Source organism: Eleutherodactylus coqui, chromosome 2 (assembly GCF_035609145.1).
Source record: "Eleutherodactylus coqui strain aEleCoq1 chromosome 2, aEleCoq1.hap1, whole genome shotgun sequence".
NCBI classification, from domain to species: Eukaryota; Metazoa; Chordata; class Amphibia; order Anura; family Eleutherodactylidae; genus Eleutherodactylus; species Eleutherodactylus coqui.
In genome coordinates, this window is record NC_089838.1 from 92873250 (window position 1) to 92899453 (window position 26204).

Sequence of the window (26204 nt, forward strand, 5' to 3'; positions counted from 1 at the left end):
ATTCAGTTTTGCATGTGGATTCCGCTATTCAGTTGAAATAGATGAAATCTAAACTAAATCCACGGCAAGCCCATTATGGGCAGAAAATACTATGAATTTGCTAATCTGTAAGATGTTCTTGCACACATCATATGCGGATCCCATTGATAAGGCATTGTGGTATCTTCAGTATGGAATCCCTGCCAAAAATTGCCACAAAATCCACAGCATATTAGGAAACTAAATTACCAAGAAATGATGCTTTCATTTCCTAACAACTCTTCTCTTCCTCCTCATCTCAGTTACTCAACATTTCTTATCACATGCCGACTATCAGATAATTTTTTTATGATTTCCTTCATGATTCTTTTTTTTAAATGTAGACCAAAATGATTTTTTTTTTCCTTTTGACATCATATTTGTTCTGATCATGAGGGTAGATTAATATTCCATCCCCCACACCTAAGAAGAACAGTCTGCAGCTGATACTTGTGGCTTTATCGAGTAATTCATAAAAAAACCATGTAGTTATCATGGTGATTGTGCGGAAGCACAGCAGTGATGGACAGGCTCCTGCTGGAATGGTCGGGATTGGAAGTTACTCAAATACCACCCGTTTAACCCCCTTTAGATTCAGTGGTCAATAGTGTTATCTACGCGGTTGAGGGATCCTTCAGTGACCAACATCACTGCAGCAATCCTATATAATGGCAATGACCAATAACCAGGCAACTATCATTGCTATAGGATACCCCCTTTAAAAATATAAACCTTTGTTCAAAGTTACTTTAAGACCATTATTAACCCCAATAGACACACAATATGATAATAAACAAAAAATACATGATTGCCGTCTAAAGGCCCATTCAGACACAACAATTATCGCTCAAAAGCCATCTTTTGAGCTATAATCGTTGTGTCTAAACGCGCAGCCATCGTGCACTATTCATTCATCGCTGATTTCAATCACCGATGACTGTTATCAGCGCCGCGCTCTGATTTTCTCAGCGGGCAGCGCTGATAGCATTCTCTCAGCTTGTATCCCGCTGGGACTTCTCAGCAGAGTACCAGCTGAAAGCTCCGAGAACAAATCAGCTGTGAGCGCTCCTGCTGTTTCTTGGAGCTAGCAGCTCAGCAGGACACAGCTTATAACTCCCGAGAACAAAGCAGCTGTTTGCATATATAAAACAGTTGCTGTTCTCTGAGTTATCAGCGGTGTCACCCTCTGCCTGCATTTAACTCTTTAAGTAGCTAATTAGCTACTTAAGAGTTATTCAAAGATCGCTAAAAACTGTCATTCAAACTGTTGTTTGAGCGATCATCTTTCAGTGTAAATGGGCCTTTAGCATGAAGGGTTATACAGCAGGCATTACTGCAGTACTCACAGACTGTTGACTCAAACTCTGATGTTGATTGTACTACACATATACAACGTTCGATGAACAGCCGGCCTACATTGAAGGCAATATACTGACCCTATACAGGACTTACGATCACCGCGCCTAACTGTGGGGCGATCACCCTGTCAACTCCCCCACTCAACACAGCCTAACCCTGCTGTAACCCTACCAAGACCAACACCACATCCAATGCCAACACATTTCTCCTGTATAGGTAGTTGGCAGGGTCATCAGGGGATATTCATAATAAGTATATAGGGGTCAATAATGTTTTTAAAGTATCTTTGAATAAAGGTTTACGTTTTTAAATGGGTATCCTTTAGCAGTGATAGTGATCCTTTATTAACCCCATCACCCTGTCTCCTTTACAACATGATTATGGCTTGCCAATGGTTGTTATTGGCAGCCAGAGGCCTAACATTTGCCTCCACGTTTGCCATGCAGCACTGACCTAATGCAGTGCACTGCAGAATTGCAGTGTATTATGTAGGCAATCGATATTACATCTTCAAGTTCTACTGGAACTAATAAATATTGTTTAAAAACACTGTAAATAGAATAAAATGCAAAAACTGCTTTATGGAGAAAACAAACAGGAAAAAAAATGTACAAAATCGGTATCCCCAATAGAAAAAGTTATGACTCGTAGAATATAACATTTACAAAATATATATATTTTTTAATACTTTTATTGTGCTAAAGTAGTAAGCCATAAAATGATATAGATTTGGTATCGCCACAATTCTATTGACCAGCAGCGTATGTTTACTTGTCACCTATAAATACAAGGTATTGGTTAATATTTTGGCTAAAATACACAAGCTACATCAAAGGTTCTTGTGAGTCTCTACACTAACGTCAATCAAAATCACCATTTGCTGCACATTAATTTCTGGAAACCACCTGTGGGGTCAAAATGCTCACTATGCCCTTAGATAAATTCCTTTTGAATGTGAGTTTCCCGCATGGGTTACTTCTCCGGGATTTCCACAATACTGGTAACTTCTACATGGTACCCAAAAACCTTTCCAGCAAATCTGTCCAGACAAATAGGGCTCTTTCAGTTCTGAGCCTTGCCATGTGCCCAGGTAACAGCTAATGGTCACATTGGTGGTATTGAGGTACCCGAGAGAACCTGCATAACAATATATGGAGTGTGTCGTACCGTTTGCAATACCTGGGCACAACTTATGGACTTGATTATGTTGGCTTCCGAAAATTCACGCAATGCATTTTGAATGTGAAAACAAAGCTTCTATAAGAAATAGTGAGGATAAATGTTCCTGCCATAAGTAAAATGTAATCATGTGCCTTTGTCTTGTAGACAGGAACACCAGTCTCTTCTTGAGAAGCTTTCAGCTTTGGAGAAAAAGGTCATTGTTGGAGGAGTGGATTTGTTGGCCAAAGCTGAGGAACAGGAGAAACTTTTGGAAGAATCCAATCAGGAGCTTGAAGAGCGGAGAAGGCGAGCAGAGAAACTTCGAAGGGAGTTAGAAGAAAAGGAGGTTTGTGGTTAAAAGTTGCTAGCAAATTGAGGCGGTGGGAATTAACAGTGAGAAAAGATCCGCAATTCTAATGATCTATTATTTATTTAGTTACCAGTATAAATTGTCTGCTGTGTCGGTCTAAAGTCTTGCCACTAATATCAGTATGTGTATTCAAAATGGTTAATCACTTAAGAGGGTATTACTGAACTTTTCTTAAAGGGGTTGTCCCGCGCCGAAACAGGTTTTTTTTTTTTTTTCAACCCCCCCCCCCCCCCCCCCGTTCGGCGCGCGACAACCCCGATGCAGGGGTTAAAAAAGAACACCGCACAGCGCTTACCTGAATCCCCGCGCTCCGGTGACTTCTTACTTACCGGTTGAAGGTGGCCGCCGGGATCTTCTACCTCCGTGGACTGCAGCTCTTCTGTGCGGTCCATTGCCGATTCCAGCCTCCTGATTGGCTGGAATCGGCACGTGACGGGGCGGAGCTACACGGAGCCCCATTGAGAAGAGAAGAAGACCCGGACTGCGCAAGCGTGTCTAATTTGGCCATTAGACGGCGAAAATTAGACGGCAACCATGGAGACGAGGACGCCAGCAACGGAACAGGTAAGTGAATAACTTTTGATAACTTCTGTATGGCTCATAATTAATGCACAATGTACATTACAAAGTGCATTAATATGGCCATACAGAAGTGTATAGACCCACTTGCTGCCGCGGGACAACCCCTTTAATATATTGATCTTTAGGAAAGGCCATCAACGGGGGCGTAACTATAGGGGATGCGGTTGCACCCGGGCCCAGGACCCTTAGGGGACCCATAAGGCCTCTCCTCTCCATATAGGGAGCCCAGTACTATGAATAAAGCATTATAGTTGGGGACCCTGTTACAGGTTTTGCAGCTTCAAGTTACGCCTCTGGTCATCAATATTAGGTCAGTGCTACTTTTTAGTGCCACTGCATCGAAACTTCCATGCTTCCCAGAAAATAAGCCCTACCCTGATTTTATTTATTTATTTTCTTAGTTTCAAAGGGTTTTATTGTGTTTTGTAGTCATTCGTATGATAGACTTATAACATTCTAAAGTCCCCTCGCAGGGGCCAAATATTGCCATCAAAAATAGTATTTGCCTATAGCGGCTAATAGATCACAGAATTATAGGGTTAAAACAAAACAAAAGGGTCAACATAGAAAGTTAAACCAATAGGTCGCCAAGAGTCCACATCATTGTTTAGAAATATCTGAATAATGTATATATTTGTATCTGGTCACTAGAATAAAAGCTAAGTAGATAATATAATATGGCGCAGTCCTGGGATCTCTATACATTCAATCCAAGGTTGCCAAATTTTCTGGAAATTCGTCATCGTGTCTGTTCTAATCGCATGAATCCTTTCATATAGCAAAATTGATATTCTATCAAGCACCTCTGAAAAGGAAAGGGTAGGTGATTTCCATACGGAAGCGATGTGAATTCTTGTAGCCATGCATACATATTGTATCAGTTTATGGGTTTGATACCTAGATCGTGCGGGGCGATCCCCCAGCAGGAACACCGTAGGGGATTTGGGAACCGGACCCACAAGCATTTGGTTGAAAAGATTGTGGACCTGCGACCATAGCCTTTCGACCTCCGGACATGTCCACGATATATGGAGCATATCTCCCCTTTCTTGGCATCCCCTAAAACATAGCGGGGAAGAGGTTAGGTAAAGATGGTGCAGTCTCTGTGGAACTAGGTATGTGCTATGTAGAATTTGGCTACCTTTAGAGATCGTGGTACAACAATGCTGCCATCTATCAGAGGTCATCTCAAGCTGTAGGTCCACTTCCCATTTTCTCATAAACATAAGTTTCTCCCCCGGCAGAGGTTGGTTTAGCGTAATGTATATATATGAAAACATTCCTTTCTGAGAAGGGTTTCTGGCACAGATGGCTTCAAATGATGTGGGCAAAAGAGGCATGGAGGTGGGCGCTATAGAGTGGATAAAATTGAATATTTGATTAATTCTCATATATTCCTGAGGGGGCGGCTTAAATGTGGTTACAATCTGCTGTATGGTGAAAAGTTTTGATTTAGTGTAAAAATGTTGTAGGGTGGTTATTTGGTTACCTATCCACCATTTAAAATGAGCTAGGTCTTGGCTTGGTGGAAATTGCGGATTATGAAGTACTGGTAGCATGGGAGAGATCTTGGAGGACAGATTGTACTTGAACCGGGCACTTCTCCACAGCAGGAGGGAGTATTGACAGCGGGCTCATTTTCTGTAGTCCCTGGGGGAGTGGCCCCGAAGACCAAGTCAGATATGCTATATTGTGTGTGTAAATACAATCTTTCTCTATATCCATCCATAGACTGCCTTTTGGGCCTTCTGACCCCACTACCCATTGGGCTATTTGGGCCACCTTATAATATTTACTTATATATATATTTTGGGGAAGGGGGGTGGGCTTGAAATGGCTACACCTAGCAGGCGGCATTCGGGTCCCTCACACTTGGCTGCGGCGCTCTTGCAGTCTTCCGTGTAGTCTTGCAGTCTTCAGCGCTGAGAGAGCATTCTCTTCATGGTAATGGGGCTTGAATAACCTGCCTCCAGCACGAAATTACTGTGATTGGCTGAGCCACGGCACTCGTGATCCAATCAGAGCTGGCGTGATGAATCAATCACAGCCATTCAGTGAATGACCTCATTGAATTGCTGTGATTGGTTCATCGAGCCACGTTACCAGGAAGAGAATGCTCTCTCAGCACTGATGACTACACTGAAGACTTCCGGAGCCCCCCAGCCCAACAAGAAGGATCCGAACGCCGCCTGCTAGGTGAGTATTAAGACATCACCTGAAAATAAGACACTGTGCCTCTTTTCGGGCAAAAATTAATATTTTTGGGGTACCATGGTAGCACAGCTTTTTAGATTGTGCATTTACCGTGATTGGTACTGCAAACTCAGTCCCTTTCAAGTCCCTTTCAAGTGAACCATTCCTTGTCACTACATATTGTACGGAGCTGTGCTAGGTCCAGCGCACAGCTGGTCTGGCATATAGCTGATTGGCATGGGTACTGAATGTCATCCCACACTGATCTGTTATTGATCACCTCTCTTAAACATGGGTCATCAGTATTAAAAATGGCTTGGAATGCCCCTTTAAAGTTCTCTCTATGTTTAGGAGTTTATAACTACTCCCTGTTAAGGCTTTTTCTTTTCTTTTCCACAGCAAGAGCGGCTGGATATTGAGGAGAAATACACAAGTTTACAGGAGGAGGCACAAGGTAAAACCAAGAAACTGAAGAAAGTATGGACCATGCTAATGGCGGCAAAGTCGGAGGTTTGTTAATCAGTCAACCTATAACTGTCTTGCTTGACACTTTAGGACCATATTACAATAAATGTACATTCTGGCTGGGCCAAAATCCTAAAACCGTAATTCTAATTTGGTTTTCTAATGGCCATCATTGGTGGCATACTAGGAAATGTAATTTTGGACAGATCTATATTTACCATATAAAAGTATTTTAATGCGCAAGTATACCAGCTTATTCACACAGGTAAGTTTTCAGGCCGTGCGCTGTCTATGTATTCCTTTGACAGCACACAGGCCCTTCATGGCATATGAGGCCATTCACATGGGTGATTTTTCATGCCCGTGTGAAAAAATCACTACATGTCATATTCTCATCCCTTTTCACAGACAAGATGACTTGCAATGTACATTGTTCGTACAGATCTAATGCGATGAGTGTCTCGGCTTATCGGAGCTGTTGCAGGCGGGTGTCGGCTGTAAGAAACCGCTGACACCCGCATTGTATGAACCGCGATCTCCCTCCACACAGACCCCGAACCTCCAGGATGTAAATATACGTCCTGGTGTGTTAAATGGGTTCATCATTGTTTCTCGTTTAAATACTTTGACTGATTTGGGTTTAATGATTATTTGTCCATTTGCATTTCTTCCACAAGGGGTCCTTCATGGTTTATCCTATATATTTGTGCTGAATGCCGTATGTTAAGGCTACACATATTGCATTTCACATGAATGTAGTGGAATAATACTATGATGTGGAGGGCCAGGCTGGACTCCAGCTTATGTTAATAGATAGACTAATAACGTTATTGGGCTAAAAACATTAGTTGCAATGTAAAAACACATTAAATAAAATGAACGGTCGATGTGGTCATAAATCTAACTTACCCTTCACAGTTAGGATTAGTTTAAAACATGCAAAATGTATTAGGTAATTTAAAATTAAAGACACTAATGGGCAACAAATATGAATTATTTTCCAATATCCCACTGGATAGGAAAGATACGAAGAGTATATTAACACAGGACACGACGTGTGTGCTAGAAAAGCTGTTGGTCGTCTGTGTTAGTGTTCACTCAACAATATAGTTCAAAAAACTATGTTTCTGGATTAAACAGTTCACCATCAGACGTATGATAGCTGGTGCACATGCATTGATGTTCCTCATAGAGTTAGTTGCTTCATACAAGCTCTAGAGAACGGCATAATAGCTTTTTGACAAAGATGCATACGCTTATCTGATGTGGTTTACTGTTAAATCAGTTATCATAACTAGGTTTCCTCCTCGGAGCGAAAACTCTTATCAAATTTATACTCGATTTTGAGACACTTTAATGTGTTTGATTCACAAAATTATTTGTATATTTATTTTAACTCTTAACTCAACGCGTTTCTCCGCAAGATGGCAGCGGTTCATCAGGAGTATACAGTTTATGAAAGGCTGGTTCGTTGGATGATTGGACTGGATTGTTTACGGAAAGATATATACCGTGACCAGTCTATTTGTCCCAATAAGGGTGAAATCATGTATCCATGTATATATTCTGAGCCTGGAGTATATCAGTGCTATAGCCTATTGAGAACACGGCATTGGGTATTAGCCCAAAAGAAATTTGTTTGAGGACTTAATGAGAGTATTGCTACTGGATGGAGTCACGAACATACGTGAGGGAGGATGTCTCTTGGATAAGCTTAGTCAAGGGGTGCTGTAGGGAGAACTAGCACCGGCTGTCTTATTGCTTAGTTGGTGACTCTAATACGTAGCTACTCAGGTCTCATAGATGGTAACTTATGCAAGCATAATGGAGATTCTCTCAGCCAGAAAAGACCACTCAGATGTATATGGAATACTGGCAAACAGAGTTCCAATTTGCCTAAAGTTTTAAGATATCTGCACCACAAATTAGGTGTGCAAGATTAAAGCTTGAGGCTAAGTCCTAAGGATACTCAGTGCTCAATATAGGAACCCACTAAACGAACCAGACTAAAGTTTGCTCATTTAGCCTTGCATAAACCCGAGACCTTAGATGGTGGGCCTGTGCGGGTTATTTCATAGCAAGTGTGAGAGCACAAGAAACATAGTACAGAGAGCAAGCAGCAGGCTCCAGGGTATATATCTTTCCGTAAACAATCCAGTCCAATCATCCAACGAACCAGCCTTTCATAAACTGTATACTCCTGATGAACCGCTGCCATCTTGCGGAGAAACGCGTTGAGTTAAGAGTTAAAATAAATATACAAATTATTTTGTGAATCAAACACATTAAAGTGTCTCAAAATCGAGTATAAATTTTATAAGAGTTTTTGCTCCGAGGAGGAAACCTAGTTATGATAACTGATTTAACAGTAAACCACATCAGATAAGCGTATGCATCTTTGTCAAAAAGCTATTATGCCGTTCTCTAGAGCTTGTATGAAGCAACTAACTCTATGAGGAACATCAATGCATGTGCACCAGCTATCATACGTCTGATGGTGAACTGTTTAATCCAGAAACATACTTTTTTGAACTACATTGTTAAGTGAACACTAACACAGACGACCAACAGCTTTTCTAGCACACACGTCGTGTCCTGTGTTAATATACTCTTCGTATCTTTCCTATCCAGTGGGATATTGGAAAATAATTCAGATTTGTTGCCCATTAGTGTCTTTAATTTTAAATTACCTAATAAATTTTGCATGTTTTAAACTAATCCTAACTGTGAAGGGCATTTATAGTAAAGAAAATGTGGGATTCTTCCTGTCTCTGTGAACCATAAATCTAACTTACTCCTATCACATTTTTCCTGATAAAGTGATGCTCCAGGAAGAACAGTAGCTTCAAAGTTGTACAGACTGTTCTAATAAACCTGTATCCTAATGACCGCTTCTCTCTGTATATGTCCTATTAGTGCATATCAGTTTTATATAAAGTGCTCTTTTGCTTCTGACCTCTCTTGGAGCCAGAGGGGACAGCCACAGCAAACTCTGGGCCTGTGCATGTATGACATGGTTGGCCATTTATTTTGTTGTCCACCTGCTGCTGCAAGGGAAGTGTATGGCTGGCCTGCAGCTTCCCTCAGTGATTTGAGCTGATTACAGGGGGTTTATACTGTACTTGCACACAGATATAGCATATAAAGGTGTCAGGCCGCATAGTACGTGTAGTGCACTATGCAGGCCGACAACCTGCGGTGATAAACTGATTTTTGGGCCTTAGCAACATACATGTACAGTACAGCATAATCCGCTGTACATGTATGGCCCCCGTGCTATACAGGCTCCAGTGCTGATCCCACAGTGTGTACAATGAAGGCCGGCTGTACTGGTTAGCCAGGCCCCTGCTGCGGTGACCAGGAGCAGATATCTCCATAGATGCCCCCGCCAATGCAGAGCCTGACACTTTCAGATCCTAATAGGCCACCATAAGGGCAACATAATAAAAAAACTGTCAGATTTGTGGAGGGTTTGTACTCCCAGAGTATGGTGACACAAGATTTTGAAAAAAAAAAGTTAGGGTACTTTTTTGGGGGCAGTGGGTTGTGCAAAAATGGCAAAACAATAAAAATGTAGTTAATAAAATCACTATAATGTCATTCATACCACAAAGTAAAAAGATAAACCATGCCGGTAATGCTGTTCGCTTGTCCATGCTGCCCAGCAGAAAAAGATTTTAACAAATTAGCCCCTACACATTTCCATAGACAAGAAAAATAATGGCTCCTAAATATGGCGATCCACAAACAATCTCTATGAAACACGCTTTTACTGTGCAGAATTAGTAAAAAATATATAAATGTTGTATGTCATGTAATCATACTGACCTGTACAATAAACTTACCACGTCCTTTATACAGCACAAACACAGATGCCAGTTTGACAACTTTGAGGGTTGCAGTCAGAGATGTAACTTAAAGCTCCCTGGGCCCCAATGCAAAACCTGTAACAGGGCCCCCAACTATAATGCTTTAGTCATAGTACTGGGCTCCCTATATGGAGAAGAGGGGCTTTAGGGTCAGTATTTAAAATGGGATGATGGGTTTCTAATATATAGACCCTTCAAAACAGATTCAGTCCCTATAAAATAGATTTTTTTAAATGTTCTTCAAAATTTGAAAAATTTACTTAAAATTACTTAAGTCTTCCAACATCCTGAAAAAATAGAAGGATATTTTAAAAAATGAAGCCAACCTAAAGATAACCTATGGTACATGTTATTTACTAGCTATTTTGTGCGGTATGACTGTTTTACAAGCAGAAAATTAAAAAGTTTGAAAAATGAAAACTTTTTCAAAATTTTCTCAAACTTTTTGACTTTTTTCCTAAATAAATGCAAAGCTTGTCAAACTAGATTTACCATAAACATAAACTACAGTATGTCATGAAAAAAGTCTCAGATAAAGTTCTCCAAAGTTACCAGCACAAAAACGTGTCAGAAATCACGAATTGGTCCAAAACTGTCTGACCCCAGGGGTTTATATTGGTAGTTGTTGTTCTGAGACCTCTGTGGGCTTTGTACAGTTAGTCTTATACTGTACATAGATATGCTGCCTGCAGGTTTCAGGTCCGCTGATAAGTTTGTGCTTGATAAAGATCTATCATTTACTCATTTCACAAAATGTGAATAGGAAATGGGGTCTTTGTGTCTAGAAGGTTGTCACGATGCATCACTAAATGTGCATTCCATGTAATACTTTACACACGTCTAGGTTTTAGACATTAGCAGGTACTTTACATACAGTATTCTTATAAGTGATGGCCTACAGAAGCCTCTCCGAATAAAGAGAAGCCAGTAGGACCGTAGTTCTGACTCTGGAACAAGTTCATTTAGCTACACATATGAAATCAGCAGGATAACAGTGCTTGGGCCTCACTACGTGGTACTTGGAATAATGCCTCACGGACTCCTCAGATGTGGCTACTGCCAACCTTATCCACATTTCTTAGAGACTAAAGGCCCATATAGACACAACGATTATTGCTCAAAATTCGCTTAAAAGCCATTTTTTGAGCGATAACCGTTGCGTCGAAATGCGCTGCCATCGTGCACTTTTCGTGCACTATTCGTTCATTGCTGACTTTTTGCAAGCTTATTAGCTTTATTACGACTCTTATTAGCGTACATGCTGAGTTCTCAGGGGGCAGCACTGATAACATTCTTTCAGCTGGTATCCTGCTCGAACTTCCCAGTGGGATACTAGCTGAAAGCTCCGAGAACAAAGCAGCTGTTTGCATATACTACGCAGCTACTGTTCTTGGAGCTGTCAGCGGTGTCCCACTCCGCCTTTATTTAACTCTTAAGTAGCTAATTAGCTACTTAAGAGTTTATGCAAAGATGATCACTCCCAACTCTCACTTAAACTGTGGTTTGAGCAATTTTTGAGCAATCATCTTTCAGTGTAAATGGGGTGTTAGTGTGCCTTTTATCTTTCATCATCAGATGCCCAAGCAGCTACTCCTATACTTCTTCCACTTAGTTTATGACAATTGGACAGCACCTTGAAGTGACTTATTGCATATATAATAAATACATATATAGGTAAGGGACTCACCTGGTGCTCCCCAGAGCCCAGGTTCACTTGGTATTTATGGTACTTTACTCCTGTCCGTATCCAGAAGGTCTGGAGAGACGCCTGAGAGAGTATGTCCACAGGTCCTTAGTGGACATATGCATATATAGAAAATATGTTCCAAAAATAGAAAATATTCACCAAGCGCTGAGAGATTTTTTTTCTCTATTTTTGGAACATATTTTCCACTTCTTTAATGGCACTAATAGGTGGTGAGTAATGAATGGTGAGTAATGTTACAGCGGTGCTAGAAATTGGCTGATCGATGGGAATCCTCAGCAGTGGAACCCCACGATCAACTATTAATGACCTGTTCTGAGGATAGATCATCAATAGGAAAAGTCCCAAAAGTCCTGGACAACCCTTTTAAATTTCTTTCATCCAAAATGATCATGATAGATGTTTTTAGCTGCTCTGGGCTCAGTAGTCCAAGCAAGACAATGAAGTCTACCATATGATACTGTTCAACAATTGGCAAGTCAGTGGTTACGTTCCTGTGTTACATTTTTTTTGTAGATGGCTGACTTGCAGCAAGAACACCAAAGAGAAATAGAGGGGTTACTGGAAAATATCAGGCAGCTGAGTCGTGAGCTCCGACTTCAGATGATCATCATTGATAATTTCATTCCACAGGAATATCAGGTAACACAATAACTAAAGTGTAAGTGATGACAATCTGTGTACAGCGCTGTGGAAAGTGTATGCGCTGTATAGATGTGTACAATGAAAAAATAAATGGGTTGTATGTTCTCTGTAAATCCACATGCTCTAACATAACAGCTGTGTCCCTTAGCGGTAGGTCACATGTCCACGGATATAATTGAATTGCGGAATCCGCGCCTGTCAACCGCATGTGCGATCCGCAGTTCAAGCAGCCCATAGACAATCATTAGGCATCCGTAGGTAATTAAATACCTGCGGATGTCAATTTTCCCAATTTGCGGATCGCACGCGCGGTTGAAAAAAATCGCAGCATGCTGCATTTTTTGCAGATTCACACACGGACGGCTTCCATTGAAGTCAATAAAAGCTATCCGTGCTGTGGATCCATGGGAAAGCAGAAGGTTAAAAAAAGAATGCACTGTGCATGCCTGCAGCGTGCCGACTGACGGACCCACCTGGATCCGCCGTGCAGAAGAAAGAAGATCCAGAAGGATGTAAATGATTATTATTATTAAACTGTATACATCTACATCTCTGCTCTTGGATCGGAGGAAATAACATTGATGAATCGACTTTTCAAACAATTTATTAAGAGGGTTTTCCTTAGGAAGCTATTGCAGACCCATTCTTACCCCACCTCTATGTTTGTATACTGTTATAATGAGGATCTAATATGTATCGGTCCACTTATGTACGAAAAGCCATCAAAACCTTCAAAACGTATTCATGCTAAATACATCTATAATGCTCTTTGTGTTCAGGACATGATTGAAAACTACGTCCACTGGAATGAAGATATTGGAGAGTGGCAGCTGGTAAGCAGACTCCTTAGTTTACAGTAATGTGTCTTCTGACCCTCCAAGATCCTCTAACATGTAAATTTGTATCTTTGTAAGAAATGCGTTGCATACACTGGAAACAATATGAGGAAGCAGACTCCGGTACCGGACAAGAAAGAAAAAGACGTAAGATGCATCCCACCATAGTAGAGTAACGTGTCCTATGTATTTTATGACATCGCATGTTCCCTGTGCGGAGGAGTCTCGGGGTATACAAAGATGTGACCTGCGTCTTCTGCATGTATGTGTATACAGATCGCTGAGAACAGTGTTCCAGTGGTACCAGTGATGTGTAAATGGGAAGGGAACACACCATACGTTCCATGCTAACCTGTGTCCTGTAGTAAGAAGTAAATAGAATGAACTTAAACAATCGTTTTGCATGGGCGTCAGGTCCTCAGATATTTATCAGCTCTTATAAGCCCCATAAGCTAAAGTTATGGGCTCATAGGATCTTGGGCGCTGAGTCTGAAGGTGCCACTCACATACTTATCTATCTTGCTGTAGCCCCTCTGTCCATCCGCAAAGCCGTCACAGAATACTTCCACATGTACCCATAATGCACACATAAATAGTCTGCGGGACAATGAACAGAGGACCTACGGTGGACAGTGGGAGAATGATGAGTAAGATGACAGTGACACTCCTGGTCTCAGCGTCCCAATTCCTGCAAGTCCATAACTTTATAGTTTATTTAACCCTAGCCACTAACTTTTGATTGTTTTACCCCAGCTCTTATCTGCTTTTGTGCGTTCATTAAACATTTCTGCACCTTGCTGATTATCACCCATGTATAGAGGCTGAATCTAAAGTTGAGGGAGATACATATACACTATGACAGAAAATCACACCTAAATCAAAAATGTAACTATGGCTTGGTGAACACGAGCTATGAATGGGAGTTGTGACCGAGAGGTTTGTGCACAACTCGCATCGGGCAGCACACGGGCACTAGTCCACATGCTGTCCGATTTACATGGACGCAGCACATTGGCACGCATTGGCATGTCCTATTTCTCATCCATGAAACGGACAGGAATAAATCTTATTAAATAAAATGAAGTTAAATCCATGAGCAATTCATCATAAAATAGGTAAATAAAACATTATTTCTAGATGTGCCACTTATTCCAGGACACTAGACATTTAGGTACGAGTTATAATGAAAAAGGTTTGGTACCGTGTTAGCCAGTAGAGTGTAATGTGATTGTTCCCAGCAAGAGAAAGTAATCTTGTAGACATAAAAAGGTGTCACATCTACACGATCACTTGGTTTCTCTTGCTGGGAACATTTCGATAGACATTTAAAAAAATTTTCAGTACATAACAATAAATACAAGAATACACATGGGTACATCAGTGCGCTGTTACTGGGGGCTTACAATCTACAAGGGAACGTGACAGTGGGTGAGCGTAGAAGCTGCTCTATGGTAGTGTAGGGGCAGAAGGCTCTAGACAAAACAGGAGAAATAAAACCGTGCCAGCGGTGTATTATGGGGCTCATGATCAGGAGATAAAACCGTCATTAGGTGAAGGATCCACGGTATGACCGAAGTCTTCCAGCACACAGCACGTCTATGTACAGCTCCGCACTGGTTTTCATTATGGCTGTCCTACCAAACTGGAACCAGTATATTTCCATCTCTTACACTATGATGTTGGGCGGAAATACATTGTTTTAATTCCTTTTTAACTTACCATTAGTTCAGCCAATAAACATTGTGGCAGATTATCTACTTTAATTTGTTTTGTGGCCAGGACATACACAAACCTGAGTTTTGAAATAAAAACAAATAGTATTCTGTCTCCATGCCTATACATTTTCTGAAGGCAGACACTTTCCTATAGGAACTCCACAATCATGTAAAGGAAACCTAAGAAAGGATGATGCATTCCCGTAGAGCAAAGAAAGAAAACAAAATACCAAACTTCTGAAAACTGTTTATTGTTGACCAGTTGCTAGTGGATTAATTGTGTCTGTCTGTGTATATCTTACATAGACCTCCTCCTTAGAGGTGACTGAAGTTAGTTTGCTTAATGTTCCCTCAGCCTTTTGAAGTGGATTTGTCCCATGTGTATTTGGCTTACACCGAGGAGAGCCTTCGTCAGTCCTTAATGAAGCTAGAAAGGCCTAGAACATCAAAAGGAAAAACAAGACCCAAAACAGGTCGCAGGTATGTGTTCGCTTCCTTACCATGCTTAAGGCACGGAGCCGATGATATTAGATCGGTTCGTTTAAACCAGGAGATTTCAATCTTTTTTTTTATCTCCCTGAAGCCTCATAGCTGGAACATGGCGATAATGCCCGGGCCTCACTAATGGCCACAGACTAGGCGAAAATGGAAATTTGTCTTTGGTCGCCTGTATGACTTTTAAAATAAGCACAGGAGGAATAAATATTACTAAATTGGAGATTTCTTCAGCAAGACAAAGACCTGTTTAGCATATGATCATTTCTGTCAAAACTGACTGCATAGCTGCACCTTGCCAACAGTCGGTGGTCCCCAGTGACGCCTGCCCCCCTCTTTCAGAAACACTGATTTATACCATTGGTTTCGATCCCAGTTATCCAAGTACAGAGGAGACACAGGGATATTAATATACAGTAGATCACACCTGATGACAGATTTATCCAAGCGGAGCACTCCAATCTCCCATCGAGGCATGTGATATCTTGATTACTGAGATTATAATGAGTTTTACAGTAGTGTGTCCTTATCCTATACCACAGTGCTATACTGCAGTGGCAGTGCCCATGTACCCTTATTCCATCTGACAGGTCCACCTTAAATGTGTTGCGGCAGAATTGACTTAATCATCTATCCAACAGACCACAAGAACAGGGGTTTCGTGTCCCCCTGTCCTCCTCACTGTACACTCTGTAGTGAGGGGGAGTTTGAATAAAGCAACATTGAAGCATACGCTCTGCCGCTCCATTCACCTTTATGGAACTACTGGAGATGGTCAAGTGCAGGTGCATGGATATCTCCAGCAGTCCTCCTTTATACAAGCGTAGTCACAGACCAAAACTTGCCTATTCAGGGCATAGTTCAGCCCTCCTTATGAGTGTATTTGCACACAGAAGCACTGTGTGTTCATACGGTCAAAAAATGCAAGAAGGGACCAATGATTTTTTGGTGTGAATATGCAGTGAATACATATGTGCCGTGCGCATTCACTGCATATTTGTGCAGTCCCACTCGCTTCTATGGCCTATTTCAGTCCATAATACTGACCAAAATGGGCCATCCTGCGTTTTTTCATGTGACCGAAAGTGCGTGAAAAATGCACATTTATGAATAAACCGATTAAAATCAATGGGATGTAGTCACTCCATATTACGTATGTAAAAAATAAATGTGTAATACAGTACATATTTACATGCATAAAAATGAGCCCTTAGTCTGGCTGTCACCGATTGGTAAGTCCTGTACTATCTATTCTGTGAAGATCTGATTTCTCGTCCGTATCATTGGGGGCCACAGCCTAGACCATGGGATATAGCCACTGCCCTAGGAGGCGACACTAAGCAAAAAAGTGTTAGCTCCTCCCCACCTGGCTATATCCCCCCTGCAGGCACTCAGCTAATTAGTCTTTAGCTTAGTGTCTGCTAGGAGGCAGACGTGGAAAGAGCTATTCGCGGAATCCGGGGAGTCGGGGCTTTTCCCTGGCTCTACTGGCCTCCCGGGGGAGACGCAGGCAGAGGGTGTCTCCACCACTACTGCGGCGTCTCACCCAGAGAAGAAAAAGGGGCCCGACCATGCAATGCGCATCTGAGTCGGTCACCCGCCAGCCATAGGGCTCCCCCTCCCTGGAGTAGCGCACTGTCTGACGGTGACGCGTAGGGGGCAGCACTGCTGGAGCGGTCGACGCACGGACAGGCTGTGGCTCCCAGGACAAGACACCCCGCTTGGGACTCCGTACGGACAGCGGCGGCGGCAACATCCTGTCTGGGACTCCACACGGACAGCGGCGGCGGTAACAGTCCGTTCGGGACTCCATACTGGCGGCGGACGCAGGTTACCTTAAGGAGCATCGGGACGGCAGCAGCAGCGGCAGCTCTCCCGGCCAGGGATAGAAGCGGACATGTTGCAGGACGCCGGGGCGCCGGCTGGCAGGCCACTTCCGGGCACGGCGCTCCGGGGGGCGGAGCGCCGTCGTCACGGCCGGAAAACGTCACTTCCGGGTCGCGGGGACGCTTCCGGGGCAGGCCACGCCCCCTCCGACCGCGGCAAGTTTAAAAGGGGCAGCCGGACAGAGGAATGGCCACTCTCTGCAGCTGGACACTTCGTCTGTCTGCACCTCTGAGCCCAGCACTGCGCAGCTCTCTGAGCACACAGCAGCCGTCCAGCCATTCAGCCCTGCAGTTTCCTTCTGCTACGGAGAAAGCACCCGGACAGCAGCAGCACCTCCGGTCTCGGGCACCAGCAGCGGTAACAACTCCGCAGCAGTCCCTGCCACAGCACCTGCCGGGTCACCAACGCTGCGAGATCGTGTGGTGTACCCGCGTCGACTCCTGACAGCATCCAAGCGTCAGGACCAGAGGCTCCAGCTGGACCGGGGGAACCGCAGACCCAGCTGCTACACCGGGTAAGCCCTGCCCAAGGCAGCACTTCGCGGTGTTCTCCCCCCGCCCTCCCCGTCCCCCCTGCAGGCATTCCTGTAACGGTACGTAGCTTACCCGCTACCTGGAAATTGTTTTCTGTTGCCACGTCTGACCCTAGATCAGAGGGTTCCAGCCCGGCCAAGGGGAGGGTGAAGCATTACGCTTGCACTACCTGCAGCGTTAAGTTTGCTTGCGGTCAAGTCGACCCCCGCTGCGCTAGATGTGCCGCGGCGCGCGCAGCTCCAGGGACCCCGGTGCCCCCCGCCGCCCCTGTGGAGCCAGGGCCCGAACCCCAATGGGCGAGGTCCCTGGCCGCAGCCGTTTCTGGCTTGGCCACATCCTCTGCGGCGATTTTACGCCGGTCAGAGCCCAGCTCAGACGCGTCCTCCTCGGAATATGCACGAGGGAGGGCACACAAGAGAAGGAGGTCCCGTAGCAGCGAGGACACTCCCCATAGATCGCGCCACACCAGGAGGTCGTCTAAATCCTCCAAGTCCAGACGATCCAGGGACTCTCATGGCTCTCATGGGTCCAGGGAGTCCGTGCACACTTACCACAGATCAAGGCACTCTTCACGGTCCCGGTATTCTGCGAGACCAGCCCGGGCTCGCCATGAGTCCCCTCGAGCGTCTTGCTCATGGGCGTCCCAGGACACGGCCCAAACGGCAGGCGAGGGCAGTGGGTCTGAAGACTACGACCGCTCTGCAGGCTCGTCAGTTTCGGAACTAGACGAGGAACAGGTGTCGCGCCTAGCCAGTCTAATGGACGGCCTGGTAATATCCATAAGAGAAACCCTCCAAGTAACGGAGGAACCAGTGGAGACGGCTCCTTCCACGTTGTCATTTAGACGGCAGAAGAGATCGCGGCAGGTCTTCCCAGACCATCCGGATTTTTTGGAGGTCCTTAACAAGGAATGGCAGAACCCGGACAAAAAATTTAGGCAACCCGGGAAGACTTAGGAAATTACATACCCATTCCCAGGGGGTCTGAAAAAGGGTTGGGCGGTACCTCCGGTAGTCGACCCGCCAGTGTCACGACTGTCTAGAAGCACAGCACTGCCAACAGCCGAATTAGCAATGCTGGCTAATCCTCAAGACAGGAAGCTGGATACGTTGGCAAAAACCGTGTTTCAAGCCACAGGCACTGCCTTGCAGCCGATTTTTGCGGCCGCATGGGTCAGTAAGGCGTCCATAGCCTGGGCCAAACAGCTACGGAGAGACATTGTAGCAGGTGCTCCACCGAGTGAGTTGCTCGAACTGACAGACAACGTCATACAGGCAAGCAAGTTTGTATGCGCAGCAGAACTAGACGCAGCCAAGTTCGTTGCCCAGGCATCCGCTGCATCGGTTGCGGCAAGGAGAACTCTCTGGCTGAAAAGCTGGTCAGCAGATACAGCATCCAAGATGGCTCTAACGAAATTGCCATTCGAAGGAAACAGGCTGTTTGGACCTAAACTGGATGACATGATAAAGGACGCCACAGGCGGCAAGAGCACGTCGTTACCACAAATGCCGGCAAGAAAGGAGAAGGTTCCATTAAAAAGGAAAACGTTTTTTAGATCCTTTCAGCGTTTTTCGTCCCGTCCAGGGTCAGGGCAGTGGTCCCAGTCTACAAAAACCCCGACGGACGCAAAGAGGGGCCCCTCTTTCAAAACAAGACAAACATGGCGATCCCGACCCGGAACATCTAAAACGGCGGGATCAAAGAGCGCGGCATGAGATGCTGCCCCCACCCAGTGTCACCAGGGTGGGGGGAAGGCTCTCCCAATTTCGGGAGACATGGGGGAGGCGCGTGAGCGACAAGTGGGTGCAGGAGATTGTGACATCCGGGTACGCAATCGAATTCACGACTCTCCCACGGAATTCGTTCTGCAGGTCCAGAGTGCCTACCACCCCGGAAGGAGTAGCCAACCTACAGCAGGCAGTGCAGAACCTTCTGGCACAGGGGGTTGTGAAACCGGTACCGGGGGCACAAGAGAGGCAAGGGTTCTATTCGAATCTTTTTCTTGTACCCAAAAAGGACGGCAGAGTGAGACCGGTGCTGGATTTAAGGAGGTTGAATCAATTCATCAGAACAAAACATTTCCGGATGGAATCAATCAAGTCCGTGATAACCTCCATGCAACCGGGCGAATTTCTGTCCTCGATAGATATCAAGGACGCTTATCTCCATATCCCGATTCGGGAAACACATCAAAAATTCCTTCGTTTCGAAACACAGGGAAGGCATTTTCAATTTACGGCGCTGCCATTCGGCCTGTCTACCTCTCCAAGAGTTTTTACAAAGGTACTAGCAGCAGTGATGGCGCTACTCCATGCGGAAGGTATATCAGCCATTCCATACCTGGACGATATACTAATAAAGGCACCGTCGTGGGGCGGCAACATCAAAAGCCTACACGTCACGATGAGGATTCTAGAAGAATTCGGCTGGATAGTGAACCGCAAAAAATCATGCCTAATACCGACACAACGCTTGGAGAATTTGGGCATGATATTCGACACCAGCCAGCACCGGGTCCTGCTACCCCAAGCAAAGGTAGACAAGCTCCGACAGGGGGTCCGGTCCCTAATACAGGGGAAATCGCTAACCCTCAGACACTGCATGGCTATCCTGGGCCAGATGGTGGCAGCATTCGAGGCGGTTCCGTTCGCCCAGTTCCGGTCGAGGAAGCTACAACACTTGATACTGTCACGCTGGAATGGGTCCCGGCTGACCCTGGAACAGCGAATCCAGATAACCCCTCAAGTCCAAAGGTCACTGAAGTGGTGGCTGGAACCTGGGAGGCTTCAGGCGGGACGGCCTTTGGGCCCAAATCGTTGGATAGTAGTGACGACGGACGCCAGCCTTTCAGGTTGGGGCGGAACACTGGGGGACCAGTCTGTTCAAGGAGTGTGGTCTCAAAGAGAGACAAGGCTGCATATAAACATCCTAGAGTTGCGGACCATCTACCTGACACTTCGGGCCCAGTCTCAAGAGAAAAAATGTACGCGTCCAGACGGACAACACCACAGCGGTGACCTATGTCAACCGACAAGGGGGAACACGGAGCGCGTCGGTAATGAGCGAGGTAGCAGGCATACTAACGTGGGCAGAGAAGCATCTGAGCTCGATTTCCGCAGTCTACATTCCCGGAATAGAAAACTGGGTGGATCCCGGCGAATGGGGGCTGCACCCGGAAGTTTTTCGGACGATATGCCTGAAATGGGGCACACCAGACGTGGACCTCATGGCGTCCCGACTAAACTACAAACTACACCCATTTGTGTCCCGAGCGCGGGATCCACAAGCAGCGGCAACGGATGCGCTGACCATTTCGTGGGGGGGAGTACAAGCTCCTATACGAATTTCCACCAATCCCTCTCATACCGAGGATCCTAGGGAAAATCAAGCAGGAAGGGCGACCAGCGATATTAATAGCGCCAGACTGGCCAAGGAGAAGCTGGTACGCGACCATCATAGAAATGCTGTTCGACACACCGTGGCATCTTCCAGAGCAAAGAGACCTGCTATCCCAGGGGCCTTTTCTACACCCGAATTCCAAGTCTCTACATTTGACGGCTTGGCCGTTGAGACCGAGGTGTTGAGGAGAAAAGGTTATTCGGAGAAGGTTATTCGGACAATGATACGGGCCAGAAAACCAGCCTCATCTGCAATTTATTATAGAGTCTGGAAGCGCTTCTTCACCTGGTGTGAGGAGAGGCGGGTACAACCGATGCAATTTTCGGTGGCCAGAATTCTTGCATTCCTACAATCGGGCCTCGAAGTAGGATTGAGGGTAGGTTCGTTAAGGGGACAGGTGTCGGCATTAACGGTACTGTTCCAAAAACCAATCGCAAATAGGATGGCAGTACGTACATTCCTGCAAGGAGTCGCCCATACGACGCCCCCGTTTAAACCCCCGGTCCAAACTTGGGACCTTAATCTCGTGTTGGACACTATGACGGACCAGCCGTTTGAACCGCTGAAGGAAATTTCTATGCGACTACTGACCTGGAAGGTGGTATTCCTCGTCGCTATCACGTCAATCCGTAGGGTCTCGGAGCTGGCGGCTTTGTCTATACAGGCGCCATATATATGACCTTCCACCAGGACAAAGCGGTACTAAGACCATCACCCGAGTTTCTACCAAAGGTAGTATCGCAGTTTCACATTAATGAAGAAATTGTCTTGCCTTCTTTTTGTCCAGATCCAGTACACAAAAAGGAAAAATGCTGCACCACCTGGACGTAGTAAGGGAGCTGAGGATCTATGTGAAAAGAACAAAGGAGTTTCGTAGGAGCGACACCCTCTTCGTTATTCCGGAGGGGACCCGAAAGGGCTTGGCAGCCTCAAAAGTCACCCTATCGAAATGGATAAGGTCCCTGATAACAGAGGCGTATCGCGCCTCAGGACGCTCGCCGCCATTTCGGGTTACGGCCCACTCCACACGGGCGGTAGGGGCTTCCTGGGCAGTCCGTCACGGAGCCTCAGCCCTTCAGGTGTGTAAGGCAGCCACCTGGACTTCCTTACATACGTTCTCAAAATTTTATAAGGTCCACACAGCTGCATCATCTGACGCCGCTCTTGGCCGGAAGATCTTGCAGGCGGCGGTCGTTGACCGCACAGCCGAACTTTGAATGCCCACCCAATATATTGTTTCGGAACTGCTTGTGGACGTCCCATGGTCTAAGCTGTGGCCCCCAATGATACGGACGAGAAACAGATATTTTTGGTATAACTTACCGTAAAATCTCTTTCTCGTCGCGTTCATTGGGGGCCACAGCACCCACTCCTTGTTTATTTAGGCGGTTTCATGTTCTAATTTTCTGCGGGGCACGCACTCACCTGGCCGGCACATCAAAGAGCCGGGGCCGCCAGGCGCGGGTGAGTACGCGCTCGTCCCTGCAGGCTCTGGGGTTGGATCGCGCGGCGAGATTTCTCGCTGCCGGATCCGACCCGCTCGTCTGCAGGCGGCCTAAGCTAAACTCTTTATTGGAATGTAATACACAGTGGATGAAGTTCTAAAAATGGTCACTAGATGGCAGAACAATGTAGTTGAGCAGGAAGGTTACCGACATGACCCTATCTGTACTGCTGTTTAGTGTTTGTTGTAACCTGCATGAAGCACTTCTCTTCATTCTTACCTTAGCATATCAGTATTTTTTGAGTTTCATTCACAAATACATTAACAGAAAAATGTTATTGAGTTCTGAGTGTGATTTTTTTTTTTTAATTAATTAATTATTTTTTTTCATTTAAAACCAGACAATATTTGGCAATACTGTATTATTGTCTATGTAATAGTGCTATGTATCGCAGAAATGTGACATGATGGATAGAATCTGATTCTTGCACTGAATTCAGCACCCCAAAATTAGTTAAACCAACCTGTTTTCAAACCAGATACAGAAAAACAATTTTGATTTGTTGACCAGTGCTACAAAAAATAAAAAGGTAAAGTCCCCTGGTGCAAGCACCGAGTCGTGGCCGACTTGTAGGGTGACGTCACATTGTGATGGTTTCTTGGCAGACTGTTTGCGGGGCGGTTTGCCAGTTATACTAGAGCATAATGACAAGTACATCACATGATGTAATATCAATCTAATTATATTGCTTGTATCAGATTTCAGCAGTATTAATTGCAGTATCTCCTAATTCCTTCCCTGTAGGAAGCGTTCAGCAAAGCCAGAAGCAGTGATTGACTCGTTGCTACAGTAGCTGCATTGGACTGCGAGGGGCGCCGTGCGCCGGCAGAACGGCGGTCTGAGATGGTTGAGATGTAAACTGCAGGAGGTGGATTATAATGGATACCGTGTGTAGGCTTTGTATGATAATCCCTGTAAACCTGCGTCTCCTCATATTGTGACAGGCCTCGTTATCATAGATTCATGGCATTATAAGTTTCATTTGCTGACATTTCATTAAAGGGGTATTCCCAGCTTAAATCCACAGTATATGCCATAAATGTCTGATCAATGGGCTCCCACCTCTGGGAATTGATCCTTTCAGACTTTTGTGGCATATTTACACATGGGATTAACCCTTTAACATTTCATCCTGGGTAATGGGCACAATGTAAGACACTCCCTTATACTTCCAGGACATATAGCATTCTGCAGAGTTAGAATGTTCTAGATTTGGCCTTGAGTTATCCGTGGAAGCGTACATGCATGGACGGGATACGCCAAGACCGGTCTACCCCTATGTTCATTTCATTTCAGTTTTGTTTGCGATATTCAAAATGGACATGGGCAAGATATGCTGAGGTTTGTAGTCCCACTGCATCTAGGAAACACATGAAATACACATTCACTTTGCCTCAATCCTTACAAGTTTACAGGAAGTTTTTGTGCCTGCAGTAAGTCTGGTTTCCTCGCTGAGCGTCTCCTGAAGAGGAATATTATAAATGGAGCTAATTCTTAATGAGGGATCATTATCTTCTTCCAGCAGTAGGGAGCAAAGGGGATGCGTAATCAGAAAATGACCTATTGTATCAATCCAGTTATTATGCTATACATATTTTTTTAGACTTCTTATATATTAAATATTCTTACAGGTTTGCGTTTAGCTAGCCCAGCATGTTACTCCTAGCAGTGATGCACCGCATGGTAGCGCCACCCTAAAAAGTCGTAGATTGTTCTATCATTCGGGGAAACCTCTTACCAAGGTAATGTCATCCTATGTACAGCCACAATGTGCCCAAGTCCCAGTCTATAGGGTATCACTCATACAATGGTATTCACAGAGCTTCATTATCTTGTACGTCATATTTATTTACAGAGGATCTGTTATGTTGTGAAGTCAGCGGAAGTGTCTCTACCGCTGTGCCGCCGCCGCTGTCCGCTGACTCCTGTCTCCCAGCACTATGCAGCCAACATGACAAGTCCTTTTTAATGTATATTGTGGGGATACTTTGTGTCCTGTTGTATAGTTTTTTTTGTTGTATTTTTATTTTTGTGAACTACTTGTTTGTCCATTTTTCTACTTCCCGTTCACTATATTGTCATTGCTTACAGGAGTGAGAGTTTGCTGCCTATAGCATATTATGAACCATGGGGTTATACACCACTAGAGCAAATTATTCATTATATGCTTGAAACTGGAGAAATAAAGAGTCCAGCTAGTGTGTAAGAGTAATGTCCATCAATAATCCCCACTAACCTTACACTTTATTTAGCATTTATTTACGTATTATAATATAAACGGCCCATTTTGATGAAATGGTTAATCTAACCAGTTGGACAAAGTACCCCCTGTTGTTGGATGGAGATGGTTCGGATCATTGCTGCCTTTATAGATCTCTGGCCTGGAGCTGTCATACCATATCAGCATTTCCTGATTTATTTGATAGTACTTGTACATATCCAGAGTAGGGAAACCAATCCTGCAGCCTTCAATGATTTTGTCTTCCTCTGCACGCCTTATTAACCTCTTAGTGACTGCGGTGAACATTTGCATTGAACAGCCTGTTCTTTCATGTATTTGTCCCATGAGTGTGAACAGGGCTGTGGAGTCGGTAGAAATGTGCAGATTCCAACTCCGGTGTAAAATGAAAATATTCCGTAAAGCCCGATGTCACCATCTTACTACAGGAAATGTATTCTAATTCTTCTTATGAAGGAGTCGGACGTTTGGCTTACGACTCCGCAGCTCCAGGTATGAACGAGTTAGACCAGAGAGGTAGAGGACAAGCGAAGTGTGTGAATATACAGCTACCCATCATTGTATGGCGGTACAGGCTAATGTGACTGCTGAGATCTTGTATTTTGCTCAGATTACTGTTTCCATAGATGTTTTGTTTCATCTGCCATCAAACCATTTGCTCCACATCATTGTTACATTTCACGTTGTTATACTGTACATTTTAATTGGTTTACCTACTTTATCACTTTCTTCTCTCTGTGTGAGTCTCACTTGCGTTGAAATAAATTCTACTTGTATTTGAAACTTGTGCGCGGTGGATTATTGGGATGGTTCGTTATTCCGATATATTGGGGAGACGGTCCTATTGGTTCTATAGGAATCCTGGGCGCGTACTACACTGTCACCACGTTCCTGTGAAGAAGCCCCTTGGTTACATATTACTTTCGTAATACACTCCAATGTAGGCTTTTGGGTTCTAACATGTAAATGTGTATTTGCTGTGTACTGCGTATTTACACGCATGAAATATATGCCCGTAATACGCGGGACACATACGCCCTAGGGACCCATTTACTTGGGTTGAGAATTGGTCCACTATAACTAGCGCTGATCGACAAAGCATTCCTTCGCTGCCGTTCATATATAGCAGATGATTGGATTTATGGGGACACTTCATCATTAATACGGTCATTCTGCCACATCTGTCATTGGTCGGCTACACATCTGCCTGTTTACATGGGGAGAAGTG

At 44.6% G+C, this 26204-nt stretch overlaps 1 protein-coding gene across 2 annotated transcripts in view; it reads left to right on the forward strand.

The window, feature by feature from the left end:
• The window catches only part of KIF3A (kinesin family member 3A), a 63961-nt gene extending 38202 nt beyond the window's left edge, over positions 1–25759 (forward strand). For both annotated transcript variants that reach the window (XM_066591215.1, XM_066591213.1), the window contains 7 exons: positions 2704–2884; positions 6083–6193; positions 12239–12364; positions 13147–13200; positions 13282–13350; positions 15274–15398; positions 23482–25759. In XM_066591215.1, the coding sequence (XP_066447312.1) occupies positions 2704–2884; positions 6083–6193; positions 12239–12364; positions 13147–13200; positions 13282–13350; positions 15274–15398; positions 23482–23530 (715 nt within the window). In that variant the 3' untranslated portion in view covers positions 23531–25759. The remainder of the gene's footprint in view (positions 1–2703; positions 2885–6082; positions 6194–12238; positions 12365–13146; positions 13201–13281; positions 13351–15273; positions 15399–23481) is intronic.
• Positions 25760–26204: the final 445 nt, after the last annotated feature.